The sequence below is a fragment of the Lithobates pipiens genome, unplaced genomic scaffold (assembly GCF_037356315.1).
Source record: "Lithobates pipiens isolate NorthernLeopardFrog02 unplaced genomic scaffold, aLitPip1_a1.2 Scaffold_13, whole genome shotgun sequence".
Classification (NCBI taxonomy): Eukaryota; Metazoa; Chordata; class Amphibia; order Anura; family Ranidae; genus Lithobates; species Lithobates pipiens.
Window position 1 is genome coordinate 6,806,266 of NW_027507718.1, and position 14,534 is coordinate 6,820,799.

At 39.1% G+C, this 14,534-nt stretch overlaps 1 protein-coding gene across 1 annotated transcript in view; it reads right to left on the reverse strand.

The window, feature by feature from the left end:
- Positions 1-14,534, reverse strand: part of ERCC6L2 (ERCC excision repair 6 like 2) — a 232,897-nt gene that overhangs the window by 81,727 nt on the left and 136,636 nt on the right. The window contains exons 15-17 of the mRNA XM_077474805.1: positions 12,637-12,717; positions 3,673-4,624; positions 2,202-2,356 (exon numbers count right to left, since the gene is read on the reverse strand). Of these exons, the coding sequence (XP_077330931.1) occupies positions 2,202-2,356; positions 3,673-4,624; positions 12,637-12,717 (1,188 nt within the window). The remainder of the gene's footprint in view (positions 1-2,201; positions 2,357-3,672; positions 4,625-12,636; positions 12,718-14,534) is intronic.

Below are 14,534 nucleotides of genomic sequence, written 5' to 3' on the forward strand. Positions count from 1 at the left end.
TGACCCATCTGAGTCTATGAGGAGAAGCTTCTGTCCATAGGAGGTCCACCTGATTCCATGTGAGCAGGGATTTTACCCTGCATAAGCCTATTTGACTATCTTTTTAATTAAAGTAGTCAACAGCATCTGGTAAGAAGACATCTATTTTCTTCACAAGTGGGGTGTCCTTTTTATGTCCATAAATTCTTGGTGAAGGGACATTGTTTTATCACGTTATAGAAGATCTCAGCAGTTGTTCTGTTTTTGGATTCAGAAGAAGGCTTTCACTAAAAAAAACACTGCTTTGGACTTTTGGATTTATACTTATTTTGTTATTTGTATTTCCTTTGTTTTGGGTGTTTGCACCTAATTGGGACTTCACCTACTATTGTTGTTCACTTTATTTTGTTTGCAACTTTTTTTTGGTATATTGCAGTTTTTTGTGATATGTTATGTACCATTTTAGATATTATATGATCACTAGTCTCACATTTTTTATTGTTTGATATTTGGTCTAGCGCCCCTTTTATGAGTATATTTATAGCACTACGGGTTTTTTCTTGTTTTTCTAGGGAGCAGCTATTAGTGTTTCATTTAGCACATATTTTGATTCATTGATTATTTGATTGTTCAATTTTTCATACATTTTTTATTACTAATTCTAGTGGCGCGGGGTTTAATAGTTGCTGTGTTGTCAGCCACTCTTTTTCACAGGAAATATCTTGTATAATGTCTCAGGAAAAGTTATCTAGTATATTATCAGACACAGTCCACAAATTTGAAGCCACCTGGGAGCCCTGGGCTCAACATGTAGGCATCTCCTTCCTCCCTAGTGCTAAGCCAGACTGAACTGTTCCTAAAGCCTGCTGATAGACAAACTCAAAACTCTCTACTTTCTCTCTCTCTTCAACTTCCTTTCCTCCTCCTACCTATTCTATCCCATTTACACCATATCATAATACTCAAACGTCTTGGATTATAGAGGTTATTACGAAAATCAAAGTTACAGTTATTTTATGTCTATGAGAATAGCCATTATATTAAATATTTACTACTGTTCCGTGGTGGGTTGGGGGATAGAGTCAGTGGTTAGAGATTCCCCTCCCGGCACAGCTTGATGCCCATGGGGGTGCTGGGCGAAAAGGGGGTCTCCCACAGACCGACCCGATATTTCTATGCTAATGCATGACTTGATGTTACTCAGAGGCCCAAAATAGCCCACATGTTGTTTCCATCTAGTTTATAGGGCTGCATCAATTGTTTTGTTTTTTTCGCTTTTTGTAGCTAATTTCTCTGAAACGTTCTTTATATGGCTCTCCGATTTCACACTAGCTCCAATAGAGCAACGTACTTATTGTACCATATTGTATCTCTTCTATTCCCCTTATATTCTTCTTGTATATGACTTTTATAGCGCAAAATATATATTTTTTGAAGTTCTAATTGTGGGAGAAGTGTAGTTATAATGCTAATCTCATATCCTATCATATATAGGTATGTAGGTGGTTATTATAATTTATATACACTATCTGATTTTTCCTGGGGATCACAACTGAGATCCATGCAAAAGCTGGTCTATGATCTGTTTAACATTTACATACAAAGAGATTGTTAAGTATTAAGTATAAGTATTACTTTTCTGTGGTAAGGTAGGGGTTAACATTTAGAGCAAAAGTCAACAGGTTGTGATTAAGAGGTGGCTTGGGAGGAAGTCAAAAAGGAGAAGATTACTATGCCATTACTGCTCTTAAGGTAGTCCTTATGTGGCAAATTGTGTTGGACGGAGTAGTGGCAGAGTGACGTCATCTCTCACAGGACTTGTGTTTGCACACGGTTTGGGAGTGTGGTGTACAGAGAACCAGACAGGCTGAGCAAATGTAGTGCTGGATATGTACTCATTGCATGTACATTTTATACTTTTTTCTTGAATTTTTTTTTAATACATTTTTTTTTTAGCACTAAGCTTCTTCTTCTATATTATAATGTATGTCCCTTGCTGGAGGTGACAAATTGTGGGTAATATTATGACCCACTTATTGCTTTAAGGGGTCAAAATTTTAATCTTCCCCAACTGGACATTAATATTTGATGGGCAGCTGAAAAGAGAACTCATGTGTCAATATAACAAACCATAGCTTCATTAGCTTAAATATTAGTAACTCAATATTAAAAAAGTATAAACAAATGAAAAAAATATTAGGCGTATTAAATAGTCTCCTTACCTCAGGAACGTGGGAAGCAATATTGGCAGGCAGTTGGGAGAACTGTTTCAATTCAAATACATCTCGCACAGCCCAGCGACTCATGTGATTCTCGGCTTTGCTTGAACCAACCACATTTTGATTTGAATGAATATAAACAACTTCAGCCACACCATCTATAAAGAAAAAATGTCATACATATTCAGACACATTCAGTAACAAAATCACTACTAAGTTCTTCTGTTGAATGATAACTTGTATACCAATGTCACTCACTCAACCTCTGTGTTGTCATTATAAAGCACTGGAGGCATCACAAGATGTGGCCAACAGCCCTGCTGACATTAGAGCCAAAGGGGAAGAGAGTAAGCAGTGCAAACTGTCTTGCTGAGAAAGCCCTGACACTTACACAATGTAAAAAACAAACAATGCAGCCCAAATTATTGAAAAAGGGATAATGCACTTTCATATATTAGCAGCATATAGTAAAAGGGTAGTTTTAAGGTGGGACTCCAAAGAGAAGGTGAACTTCAAAGGAAAAACAAGGTTTCTGTCCACAGGATTTTTTCATAACACTTTTGTCACGCTGCCCAGATGACAACTCTATTTACTGCTCAAACTTTATGGTCTGGCAACAATCTCTTTAAATAGCCGATATGCATGCACCAAAAACACAGTCCCGTCACATTGGAGATTTACTCAAATCGGAGCACTCAAAATCTGGTGCAGCTATGCATAGTAACCTATCAGCTTCTACCTTAAATTTGCATAGAAATAGTAAATAACCCTCTTTGCAGCTTAATTGTGATCCCTGTGAACAGGTCATGCAACAATATCTTTGCCCAACCTAAAATGAGACGAGCCCTCTACTTTTTTTTTATTTATTGTTAATATCCCAGCTGCTGCAGTCTTGCAGCTAGGTTAATGAAATGATTCTAACAATAGCCGAGAAGCGCAGATTTTACAGATGGCGTGTCCATGCTAGTAACTTAAAACACTAGATGCTATTTATCACACATAGTCTACAAAATTTCAACTAATAACATTTTCTAGAGTATACGCAAGTAAGAAAGATACGACAGAGAGTAGGTCACTGGTTTCAGATAGCTGATATATATATAAAAGACTGTGAAGCTGAAGATGTGTCAGTATGGGCAAATATATATATATATATATATATATATACAATCATAAAGTATGTGCCAGTATTATCAGGCAGCTAATATACATAAGATCAGGAAGCATACTGTAGGCATACATCAGGCAGCCAGCATACTTAAGACCATAAAGTTTAATTGGTCAGTGCAGGCAGCCAATACGTATAAGTCCAAGAATTACATCAGGTCCGAATTTTCAGGCAACTATACAAGAACAAGATGTATAATATGTATGTGTTTTCAAACAGTGTATATATACACACAAGACAATGAAGTGTAATCAGTATCAGTTTTTTCCCCCAGATAGCCTATGTATAAGTCTATGAAGCACTTACCTAAAATTCCGTCCAAAGACCCCCGCATTTCCCTTTGACTGACAGGTCTAATATCAGCATCACTGTCATCCCTACTTGTTCTGGAGTATTTTCTAGGAACTATTGACTTAAATCTTTTTTTTGATCTGTTTGAATCATCGTACATTGTGGTTTTGCTTGTCTGCTCATGACGTTGAGGACACATTTTGCTGTCATGAAGGTCATCATCCTCAGATGAAGAAAAAGCTTCTATTACCTGTGAATTTTTCTCTATATGACATTTGCTGGCATATGATGTGTTTTTTTGTTTTGAAAAGCTAGGTATAGATGGTATTGCGATGTCATCAGACTCATCACTAATAAAGTCACTGCCAGAGTCTGCCAAGTTCCTTGTTTTCTTCTTTGGAGTGTCACATTCAGAATCTGAACCCAATGATTCATCAGATTGTGGCATGGCTCTTTCATGTTTGGAAGATTTTATGGATAAATCGCTTTTATTGGCTTGGGTGGGAAAAATAATATCACTTTCATCTGAGCTGCTGTTAGTCTCCATGACACCTTCTAAAATCTGCCCTTTGTTTTTCAATACTGGCTCTGCATCTTCATCAGATGATATATTCAGATCCAAATGACCACTTCCTCTTTTTTTTCCAGTAACTTCTGAGCTTTTTTTGAACTTGCAAGCTTTATAAGCATTGTTGCTTTTTATTTTAGAATGCTTGCCTTCAGCTGGAGGACTTTCTGAAAGGTCAGATTTCTTGTCTTGATTACCAAGTGCTCCCTCAAGCAATCTTGAAAAACCAAATTGCTGTAAGGTAAGCTGTTTACCACGGTCTGCACCTGCAGAGAGGTTATTTTTTCTCCCTGAATCAACATTTATTTCAGCATCACTATCACTACTGAAATCAAAGCCCTCCTTCTGAAATTGATAATCGGATTTATGATTCTTCTCGTCTTTCTCTATATCTTCATCCTGAAAGGAGAAAAGTAAATAAATATGACTGAAAACGCAAACATATTCAATAAACTAAGTCTGAAACATGGATTCAATCCACCCTAACATGTCTATGCCAAAGTAACCGTGTCCATTCACAGTACCTTCATCACATCAGTATGGAAAGATTTCACCCACACCTTAACATTGCTGATAGCAAAATTTTATTGTCACACTGGAAAATCTTCAAAATATTGCTACTTTACTGGGACTAAATCTGGGGATGCTATGCATGCACTACTTTTGGTACTGTGCAATTTGAGCCCATTCAAAGGGAATGGGCTCAAATTGCACCACGCAGAACTGCATGTGAATCAAACTGGAATGCGCAATGCGTTCCTGAGCAATTCCTAGTGTCAACCCACCCTAACAGCATTGCTCACATGGATAAAGAATATCATAGGCATCAAATCATACTTTTCTGACTTTGCGGACTAGGAGGCACAGAGATTAGAACTTGGGGGAGAATATGTCGAATAGCAGGCAATTTGTGTTGCTCTAGCTCATTTCCTTTTTAGTCGGGATGAGAACTTTTAAGCCCCTGCTTGTATACCCAAGAAACATTTTCTTCAGGCAAACTCCTTATTTAGGAGCCCCAGGATGACGTGACCGTGTGACGAAATGCATCGAGAGCAGAGACGTGATGATCTCACCACGTTACTACGATCCCGGAAGGACGGGTAGTCTATGCAAGCCTTTTTATTCTTTGCTTTTATATCTGCTCTTTGCTGTAAGTGCAATACCATTTTTTACCATTAAAGGTGTGGTTGGTTTTACACTATAGCAAGTTTTTCTTTTTGGTTATCCTGGCTCATTGTCCATTGAATGCTGAGGTGACTCCTTGGTCCTTGCAAGAGTATCAAGATGTCTGTTTGGCCTTTTCCCACACGGAGTGAGCTCCGTCCTAGAGCTGGCATCAGATTTCTCCTCCTTTTTTTTTTTTATCTCAATGCATTCTATGCATTAGGATAAAAAGCCTTCTGTGTACAGCAGCACCCCTAACACTTACCTAAAGTTCCTCTCTGTCCAAGAGTGTCTCAACCATCCTAGAGTCTCCCTCCTGATTGGCTGAGACACAGCAGCAGTGCCATTGGCTGGCAATTAAAGTCAGCTAGCCAGTCAGGAGAGAGAGTGGGCAGGGCTCTGTGTCTGAATGGACTCAGGGAGCTGCGACTCAGTTCAGGTGTCCCCATTCCAAGCTGCTTGCTGTGGGAGCACAGAACAGGAGGGAGGGGCCAAGATCACAGAAGAGGGACCAGAGAAGAGGAGGATCAGGCTATCGGTAGTAATTTTTTTTTTTCGTTTAACCAGTGGGTTGAAAAAAAAAAAAGACTCGATTGTCCCTCCACACATGCTACTTGGATGGGGGGATCCTCCTTGCTGTGTCTTTGTATTCTAACAACCAGGAGACTTCCCAGACATCAGAATATACCGATCAGCGCTGCTGGTTATAGCCTTTAGCACTGATCAAGTGGGGAAAATCCAAATGGCTGGTTGTACAGAAGTCGGATGGTCCTTGCTGAACCATCCGAATTTCCGTTCACATGGAAGTGGAGTGGTCAACAGAAGTGACAGAACTGAGTTTAAAGGATTTTTTTGATTATGCTCTTTACATCATTCTTTCCTTATTTTATCTGTTTCTGAAAAGGTTGAAGAGTAAACAGCAACTAGGTGTGTTTTTTTCTCAGGTTGTAAAAATTACAGGTAACAGTCACTTTAGTAAGCTGAAACCAAGGACTACTTAATTTCTAACTGCAATATAGATAGGAGAGTGAAGAGCAGATGAGAATATCCCCCCCAAAAATGGATAGTCTCAAACTAGGCTCTTAATCTTCATCTTTGGTAAAGTTGCTCTCTTTACCTTCTTAACACAGACTATTTATGGAGCTTTGGCTAGTTGGCAATTGAGGGTCAAATAGTATTCCATTCTTTATGTTCCAAGGCAGGACAATATGGAAAGGTTCATGCGTGTACTTCCCACTCACCACAACGCTTTTGGTACGGACAATCACAACTGGTTTCTTCTAGGTCAGACACTCTAACTCTAGCAGACAGCAGTTTCAGGAATACCTCCCAGGAGGAGGCTTCTTTCCAACTCCTAGGCCCAAAGTTCAGAAGAGAGGACAGACCTTTAACAGTGAAATCTTCACAGGGAAGAAGCCCATGGGGGAAGAAGCAGAACCAGAAGTGTACCAAATATTTAACAGTTTTCCCAGCATGCATCACCAGGGCACCCAAGGCTGCAGATAGGCTATGTCTATGTCATTCTTAATATATGTCATTAAATATTCTTAAGAATACCCCTCTAGCACACCCTGCTGGAACTTGCTAAGAAAAAAAATGTCATAAACAAGACACACTCTATACTTGGAGATCACTCGTGCTGAGTTACAGGTAGGAAGACTACAGCCCACTGCTACCTACAGGCACACAAAAACATACAAAAAGTGAATTTAGCAAAAATACAAAATCCCTATACCATCTTAAAACAGATATTTTAATAGTGCTCATAAATTTTGACATGATGGAACTAATTTGAATAAAGTTAAATTTCCAAACGCTACTATACACGCAATCGAGCATTGCATATAACACACAATACCACTTTTTATTTAATGGGCAAAGTGCTAAATGAATTCACTGGTCTTCTGGCCTCTGCATGCACACACATAATGACACTAGCAGGCAGGTAAAGTATACTTGTGCTTACATAGGCAGATCCATCTTACATACCACACATGTCTAGGTTATAGACATAAATGTAGAATTATTATTGCCTATGTAATATCCACATGACTTCTAGCTATCTGCAACAATTTATTACCGAATAAAGAAATAAACATATAGGCAATGTTAACAAATACAAAACATAATTTCTATTAAAATCCTGAACATGGAAATAATTGTATTTTCATGGAATCTATATGCTACTTTGTTTTCATCTTAAAATTAATTAAACAAAAAGAAATCATTTTGCAAAGTATTTCTGCATTATGGAATGTGGCACAAATTCCATCACTTCTGTCTTAACGGATTTAGTGGATATGTAAGAAGTCAACATAAACGTACCTAGAAACAACCACATTCATAAGCAGAAACTGTCTTATATGCAAAAAGATATACAAATTGTTGCTTCTGAGCATAAAGGGCTTTTCATCCAATCAAGGTCGCTGGCAAGTAGTTTGATTTATAGCATGGAATAATTCATTCTGCATGTGCTCTTCCAACTTTTCAAGTTATATGACTTTTCAAACTAAACAACATGCAAGGGCCAAAACACTACATAATCAAGTTATTTGTAAGAAAAACATACAGCAGGGGTGGGCCAAAGCTTCAATGACTTCGAAGCCAGACATCATACTGATAAGTAATTAACAGGCACATTTTATAATGTTTTAAACAGTGAAGAGTTTGGTGACTGCTTGGAACGGAGGCACTTGTAGTAAAGTGGAAGGCATGCTAGCAGCAATATGCTTCAGGTCACTCAGCTCTTGAAGCAGTTAAAACAAAGTACCATTCTTTCTAAGCATGAGAGACATATACAAAACATATTCCCTGAAGAATAATGTACCAAGCACAGCACTAGAGTAAAGTTTATGTGGGTTTAACACAGCGTGTAATCTCCTATGAGGAATTACATCACTAAAACTCATTATAAACTTTACAATCTAGGAACAACAGGCAGTTACAAAGGTTCTTTGATTCTCACCTTTATTTTATTTTTTTGGAGTGGACCTTTTGTGTGCTAAAATAATAAATGCATTTGAAAGCAATAATGTTATTTATAAAAAAGAATAACATGACTGAGTCATGAGTATGTTAATGCAAGTTAACAGGCACTGTAAAACCGCTAAAGTTAAAGTTGGAAGTAATGAAAAGAGCCAGTATACAACAATAAGTGTGGGAAACTGCTCTGCCATTGCATCAATCTTATACTAGCATTTACCACATATCTAGAATTCAAATGTGTAAAACAGAGAAAATAAAAACTTTTTCAAATCTAAAATTATTTACTTTAAGGCCGCGTACACACGCGCGGACTGTTGGCCCAACCTTGTCCGCTGAACAGTGTTTGGGCGGACAGTCCGCTCGTGTGTGGGCTTTCAGCGGACAGTTTCAGCGGACAGTTGGACGGACAAGGTTTTACGGAAATTCCGAAAAACTGTCCGCTGAAACCTTGTTTCAACGAACAGTCCGCCCGTGTGTAGGCTTGTTCGTCAAACAAAGTTCCGCGCATGCTCAGAAAGGATTTTCAAGCCGAAAGTTATAATGCAGTGTATAGGACGTCGTATTTTGCGTCCCGTCGTACGTGCCGTTCACGTCATCGCGCACGGTTTCCAGCAAACTGTTCGTTCGTCGTGTGTGGCCATGTCCGTCCATGCTAAGTTTGAGCGGACTGTTCGCTCAAACTGTTGGACGGACAAAGTTGGGCCAACAGTCCGCGCGTGTGTACGCGGCCTAAGTCTACTCACACAGCAAAAAGCAAATACCCATGGCTTATTCAAGCACACAAGCAAAGCAAAGGTAGTACATTATCCTTGTTTAAGTGAAACATCAAGATCATATAGGTAAAAAAAGAAGTGTTTGGTCACCGGGTCACCTTGTCCTTGCACAACTCAAAAATGGGCAATTTACAAGACATTGAAGCCAGCTCCGATTCCCTTCTTGCAGTGGTAAGGAAAACCACCTTACTAGTAAGATCCAACAAGTTAACCTCCCAGACCGGTTCAAAAGACAGCGTTGAAGGACCAAAAGTAATAGAGCAACACCAGCATCCAATGAAGTGGAGCAATGGGAGTAACCCCGTGCACAAAGTCTTACACTAGACAGTGAAAGGCTAGGAGACTCTGGAATAGAATGGTCAAGGTCAAGATCTCCCCCTTCAGATTACTCAAAGCTAGGGCTGTGTCCAGTGCAGCAGAAACAGATAGACTGCTCACAGCTCCAGGATACTGATTGAGAATAGAGACTCCCACGCAGTCCAGGTTCCTTGAGTTGTGGTGGTCCTGAATACCCCATTCCATCCTATTAGGCTAACATCTGTAGTGAGGATGGTCTAAATCAGCAGGAAGAAGGACTTGACTTGTTCAAGAACTGGGCTGGAAATCAATTAAGCCAGAGAATTTTTGGTTCCGGCCGACAGACGTATAGGTCATTTAACCTGTTCCAGGATGACAGAATGTTTTATGTTAGAGGTCTGGAATGCCATTGAGCACATGACACTGCTTTAAGGCCACCATGATTCCCAGAACCCTAATGGACTCCGTCACCAAGGAGTTCTCAGTCATCCAGAGGTTCTGAGCCTGTGCCTGAAGGGTGAGACCCTTCATCTGAGACAGCAACACCTTGTTTTGGGGTGTGTCAAGAATCAGACACAGATAAACCAGATCTAGAACTGAGTCCATCCAAATCTCTGCAAGAATAAAGACAAGAATCCTCATGGATTTTCTCTGACAAAACCACTGGTTGTCCAGGTAGCGGATCCCCTGGGAAGACGACAGGGCCTGCACCAGACCTTTGTGAAGATTTGGGAGAGCTGTAGCCAGTCCAAAGGGGAGGGTCACAAACTGATAATAATGATATTCCACCACTGACAGTCCCTTCTGGCTTGGGAACCGTGAACAGTTTTGAATAAAATCATTTAAATCTCTTTTGGTGTAAAAACTGAGCCACAACCTCCAGTGTCACCAGTTGGGCCATAGCTTGTTATAAGTCCCCCTACTTGGGGCCAGGAAAGAACATTGGATGAAGAAAAAAAAAATAGATGGAGCCCAATTTACTCATCTTCTGTTTACTAGGTAAAGGTATGATTTTGCCACCCATCACCTTTCTTTTTCTGCACATCCAAAGAATCCCCTTCAAAGAGCATCTTCTGTTCTTAACAGGCTGGATCTGCCAACCAAAATTAAAGTACAATGAAATACAACTGATAGGAGTGTATTGCTTATCCTGTCTATCTTCAATTTTTACTTTTGAAAAAAGTTTCCAGTTCCCTTTTAAGGGAAGCCATTTGCGTGGACAATTCTACTTTGCTGAGGCAAGATGATGGCTTTGAGTCTTGCACATTAGCTGCCTTTTTGTAAGTACTGCTATTGCACAGTCTGACACAATCTGCATGCACCAATCAAACTTTCTTTGAGAGGGCCAAGACAGTGCAGGTTTCTGAAATCTATTGGGGCTTGTCTATGAAAACTGGAGCTAAAGTGGAATAGTTGCCAATAGTATTTGATCCAATTATGTGTTTAATTTAAACATGACAGTTATGCTTCTAAGCAGAGATTTGATTGAGTCACAGGAGGTATAAACATGAATCCTAGTCTTAAATAGGTTCTAAAAAATTTTCAGAGGGCACAAGTATTTTCTGTTTTTTTTTTTATATAAGAAACAATATGTATATGAACAATTTACACATGTTGTATCTGCTGCTATATTTTTTAGTTTCAAAAAGGGTATGAAAGAGTTAGAACCCCTGTAAAGTTGTATTGATGTCTTGGTTCATGCTAGGTGGATTCACCCTCTCCATTTGTCCTGGTGACCATGGATATTGAAATGGAAAGTGACAGGAAATCCCACATTTTATTGTGGGCACCGGAGAAAAAAAAAGAGGTAAATATTCCATTTGGAACACTTTTTATGGTGAAAACGAAGAGCAAAAATTCTCTTAAATTTGTAGAGATTTCTTCTCACTTCCTGTGGTGTTGTCACTGGGACAAGAATGAGATACACACAGCAGAAAATAAATAGACGGGTTTTAACCCTTCCTTCTAAAACTAATAAAAAAAGTTTTAGCCATACAAATTTAGTAACACTTTAATAGACACTCTCGTTTTACAACCTTTTATAGAGGGTTAGGGGCAGCAGGATAAGTTATGCTCTGATTCATTAACTTGTGTGCAAATTTAAGCTTGAATTATAGACCTCTGTAAACAACAGGGTTTTTCTCAACAGTATGTAAGGAGAAGCTCAAAAATATGAAAAGGGGTTGGGAGCTCAATCTAAGGCTACATGTGAAAATACAAAACTTTCCTATACACCTTGTCATATTTACCAAACTACAACATTTTCCAAAAAGGTTTTCAATAATAAATTTTTTTAGCCTATCATAGCTGAAAAAAAAAAAGTTATATATATGTATGTATGTATGTATGTATGTGTATATATATATATATATATATATATATATATATATATATATATATATATATACATATATATACATACATACATACACACATATATATATATATATATATATATATACATACATACACAAATCCCAATACATTGGCTCTAAAGGGAACTACAACAGTTTAAATAACTATTGGCTTATGGATGTAATTCCTATACTTGTACAAAATCTGCCACCTATACATAACAATTTATATACTGTGTCAATGTTTAATTTAATATGTAAAAAGTTACACAATCGACAACGATATTAGCCCCATATGCCACACCCCAGGGAAGGCTCCACAAGTAGATGCAAGTTTTCCAACCAGCTAATTTTGCCAGAACTACAATGATTTACCACTCAGTACATCATGAGTGATGTAACTCGGGATACAGTTATCCTATGGTAAATGAGTCACTTGGGTGAGGTGGTAAAACTTTGTACATACATAAAATCTAGACAAATATCCTCACATCTGCAAATCTGTCAGAAAGTTAATTTGTAGACAGTGATGGTAATTTTCTCATCTGTTTTCATTTCTTTTGGGCATATAAATATGTATATTTAGCTTGTGGTGGAGACACATCGTAATCATTAGTGAGTGGTGCAGCAGTACAGAACTGTTATGGCTATGGCATATGACTATAGCACATTAATACATGTTATGGGTCTATTATAAAAAATAATACAACTCTTCAGACTTTCATCAGAACAGTGTAATGGTTTAATGTTTTCTATTTCCAGTAGAAAAGTTAACATTTTCTCCATGAATGTATTATACATACCATATATATTTAATAAAACTTAAAGGCATACTCACAGTGTTTGTGTTGCTTGTTAAGGATTGCTGATTTAAGTACATGGTTGTACTTCTGATTCCTGCTTCAACTTGACCTTCACGCTGTGTACATGTAAGAAACATGTAATAGTGAATGTGTGCAACACTGCGTATTCAAATTACGACACAGGAATAAAAAGAAATATAAAACATGTAAACAGTTCTGTTTTGTTTTGAACATATGCAGATCCCATCTTAGACGGCTTTCACACCAAGCCGCCCATAGCATCGGTGGTAAAACAGCGCTATTTTTAGCGGCATTTTACCGTCAAATTTGCAGTGCATTTCGGCCGCTAGAGGGATGCTTTTACCCCCTGCTAGCGGCCGAGAAAGGGTTAAAACCGCCCGCAATAGCGGCGTTTTGCCGGCGGTATTGCAGTGCTGCCCCATTGATTTCAATGGGGAGCAGTGGTGGAGGGATAAACACACCGCTCCTTCCCTGCTCCAAAGAAGCTGCTGGCAGGACTTTTCCTGACGTCCTGCCAGCGGACCGCACACTGGAGACAATGGAGCAGCAGTTTGAGGGCGGATTGCATGCGCTATTTCTAACGCTATAGCGCCTGCAAAATGCCCTCGGTGTGAAAGGGGTCTTACCTGGTACGTTTGAAGCACACACCTTGATTGAGCTTCTGTGTAATATGGAGCACCATGACAAAATTCAAGCATGACATTTTTTTTTGGGGGGGGGGATGGGGAGGGAATAGTGCAAAAAACAAGATGTTTGTAGTTACAGTAAAATCTTTTTCTTGAAGTCCATTGAGGAGGAACACAAGAGTTTAGTAATGCTTAGACATTCAGGACACATGGACAAAACCTGTGTCTCTCAATGGACTTTAAGAAAAATATTTTATGGCAAGTAAAAAAAAAATCTTATTTTCTTTATCATCCATTGAGAGACACAGGACATCCAAAAAACCAGTTCACTTAAAGGAGTTGTAAAGGCAGAAGGTTTTTTTTTTTTTTCATCTTAATGCATTCTATGCATTAAAGTGGAAGTAAACCCATCGATTTAAACAGTTAAAAAAAAAAGGCATGCCGGGAATGCTAACTGCACATTGGCACATTGGCTGTGCTCTCAGCCAAACTATCAAACCATCCAATGGCTGGTGTCATAACGAATCACATGTGCAGCGCCATAGCAGTTGAAGATTAAACAGAGGCAAAGATGGCAGCTTCCTTGGCTGAAAACTATAGGGGAGTTTACTTCCACTTTAAGATAAAAAATTCTTCTGTGTGTAGCAGCCTCCCCAGCACCCCATTACTTACCTGAGCCCCTTCTCTCTGCAGTAATGTCCACATGTGTCTTAGCTGTCCCAGACACTCCTCCTGATTGACTGAGACACAGCAGCAGCGCCATTGGCTCCCACGTCTGTCAATCAAAATCAGTCAGCCAATCAGGGGAGAGAGGTGGCAGGGACGGGTTGGGGCTCCGTGTCTGAATGAACACACTCTGCTCGGGGGCCCCCATAGTTAGCTGCTGGCTGAGTGGGCACCAGATAGGAGGGAGGGGCCAGGAGCACAGAAGAGGCACCCAAGAAGAAGAGGATCTGTGCTGCTCTGTGCAAAACCAACTGCACAGAGGAGGTAAGTTTGTTATTAAAAACAAAAAGTAATCACTTTAAGGCCAAAGAGAGATCCTACATATGTGCAAATCCTATTACAAAGAATATCTGAAAGTATCAATATGTGAACAAAGGATAACAAAGCTGGGTCAACGAAATATGGAAATTGCCACAACCCAAAGGATCAACCTAGTGCTTCAGACCAGGAAAGGAAATTGCCTGTAATGGAAAACTGCTGAACAATGATAGGCAGTAATTCTAGAAAGGTTAGTTAAAGAAGGTGCCCAATTCAAGGGTCTAGAGTGGAAGCTACAAGGA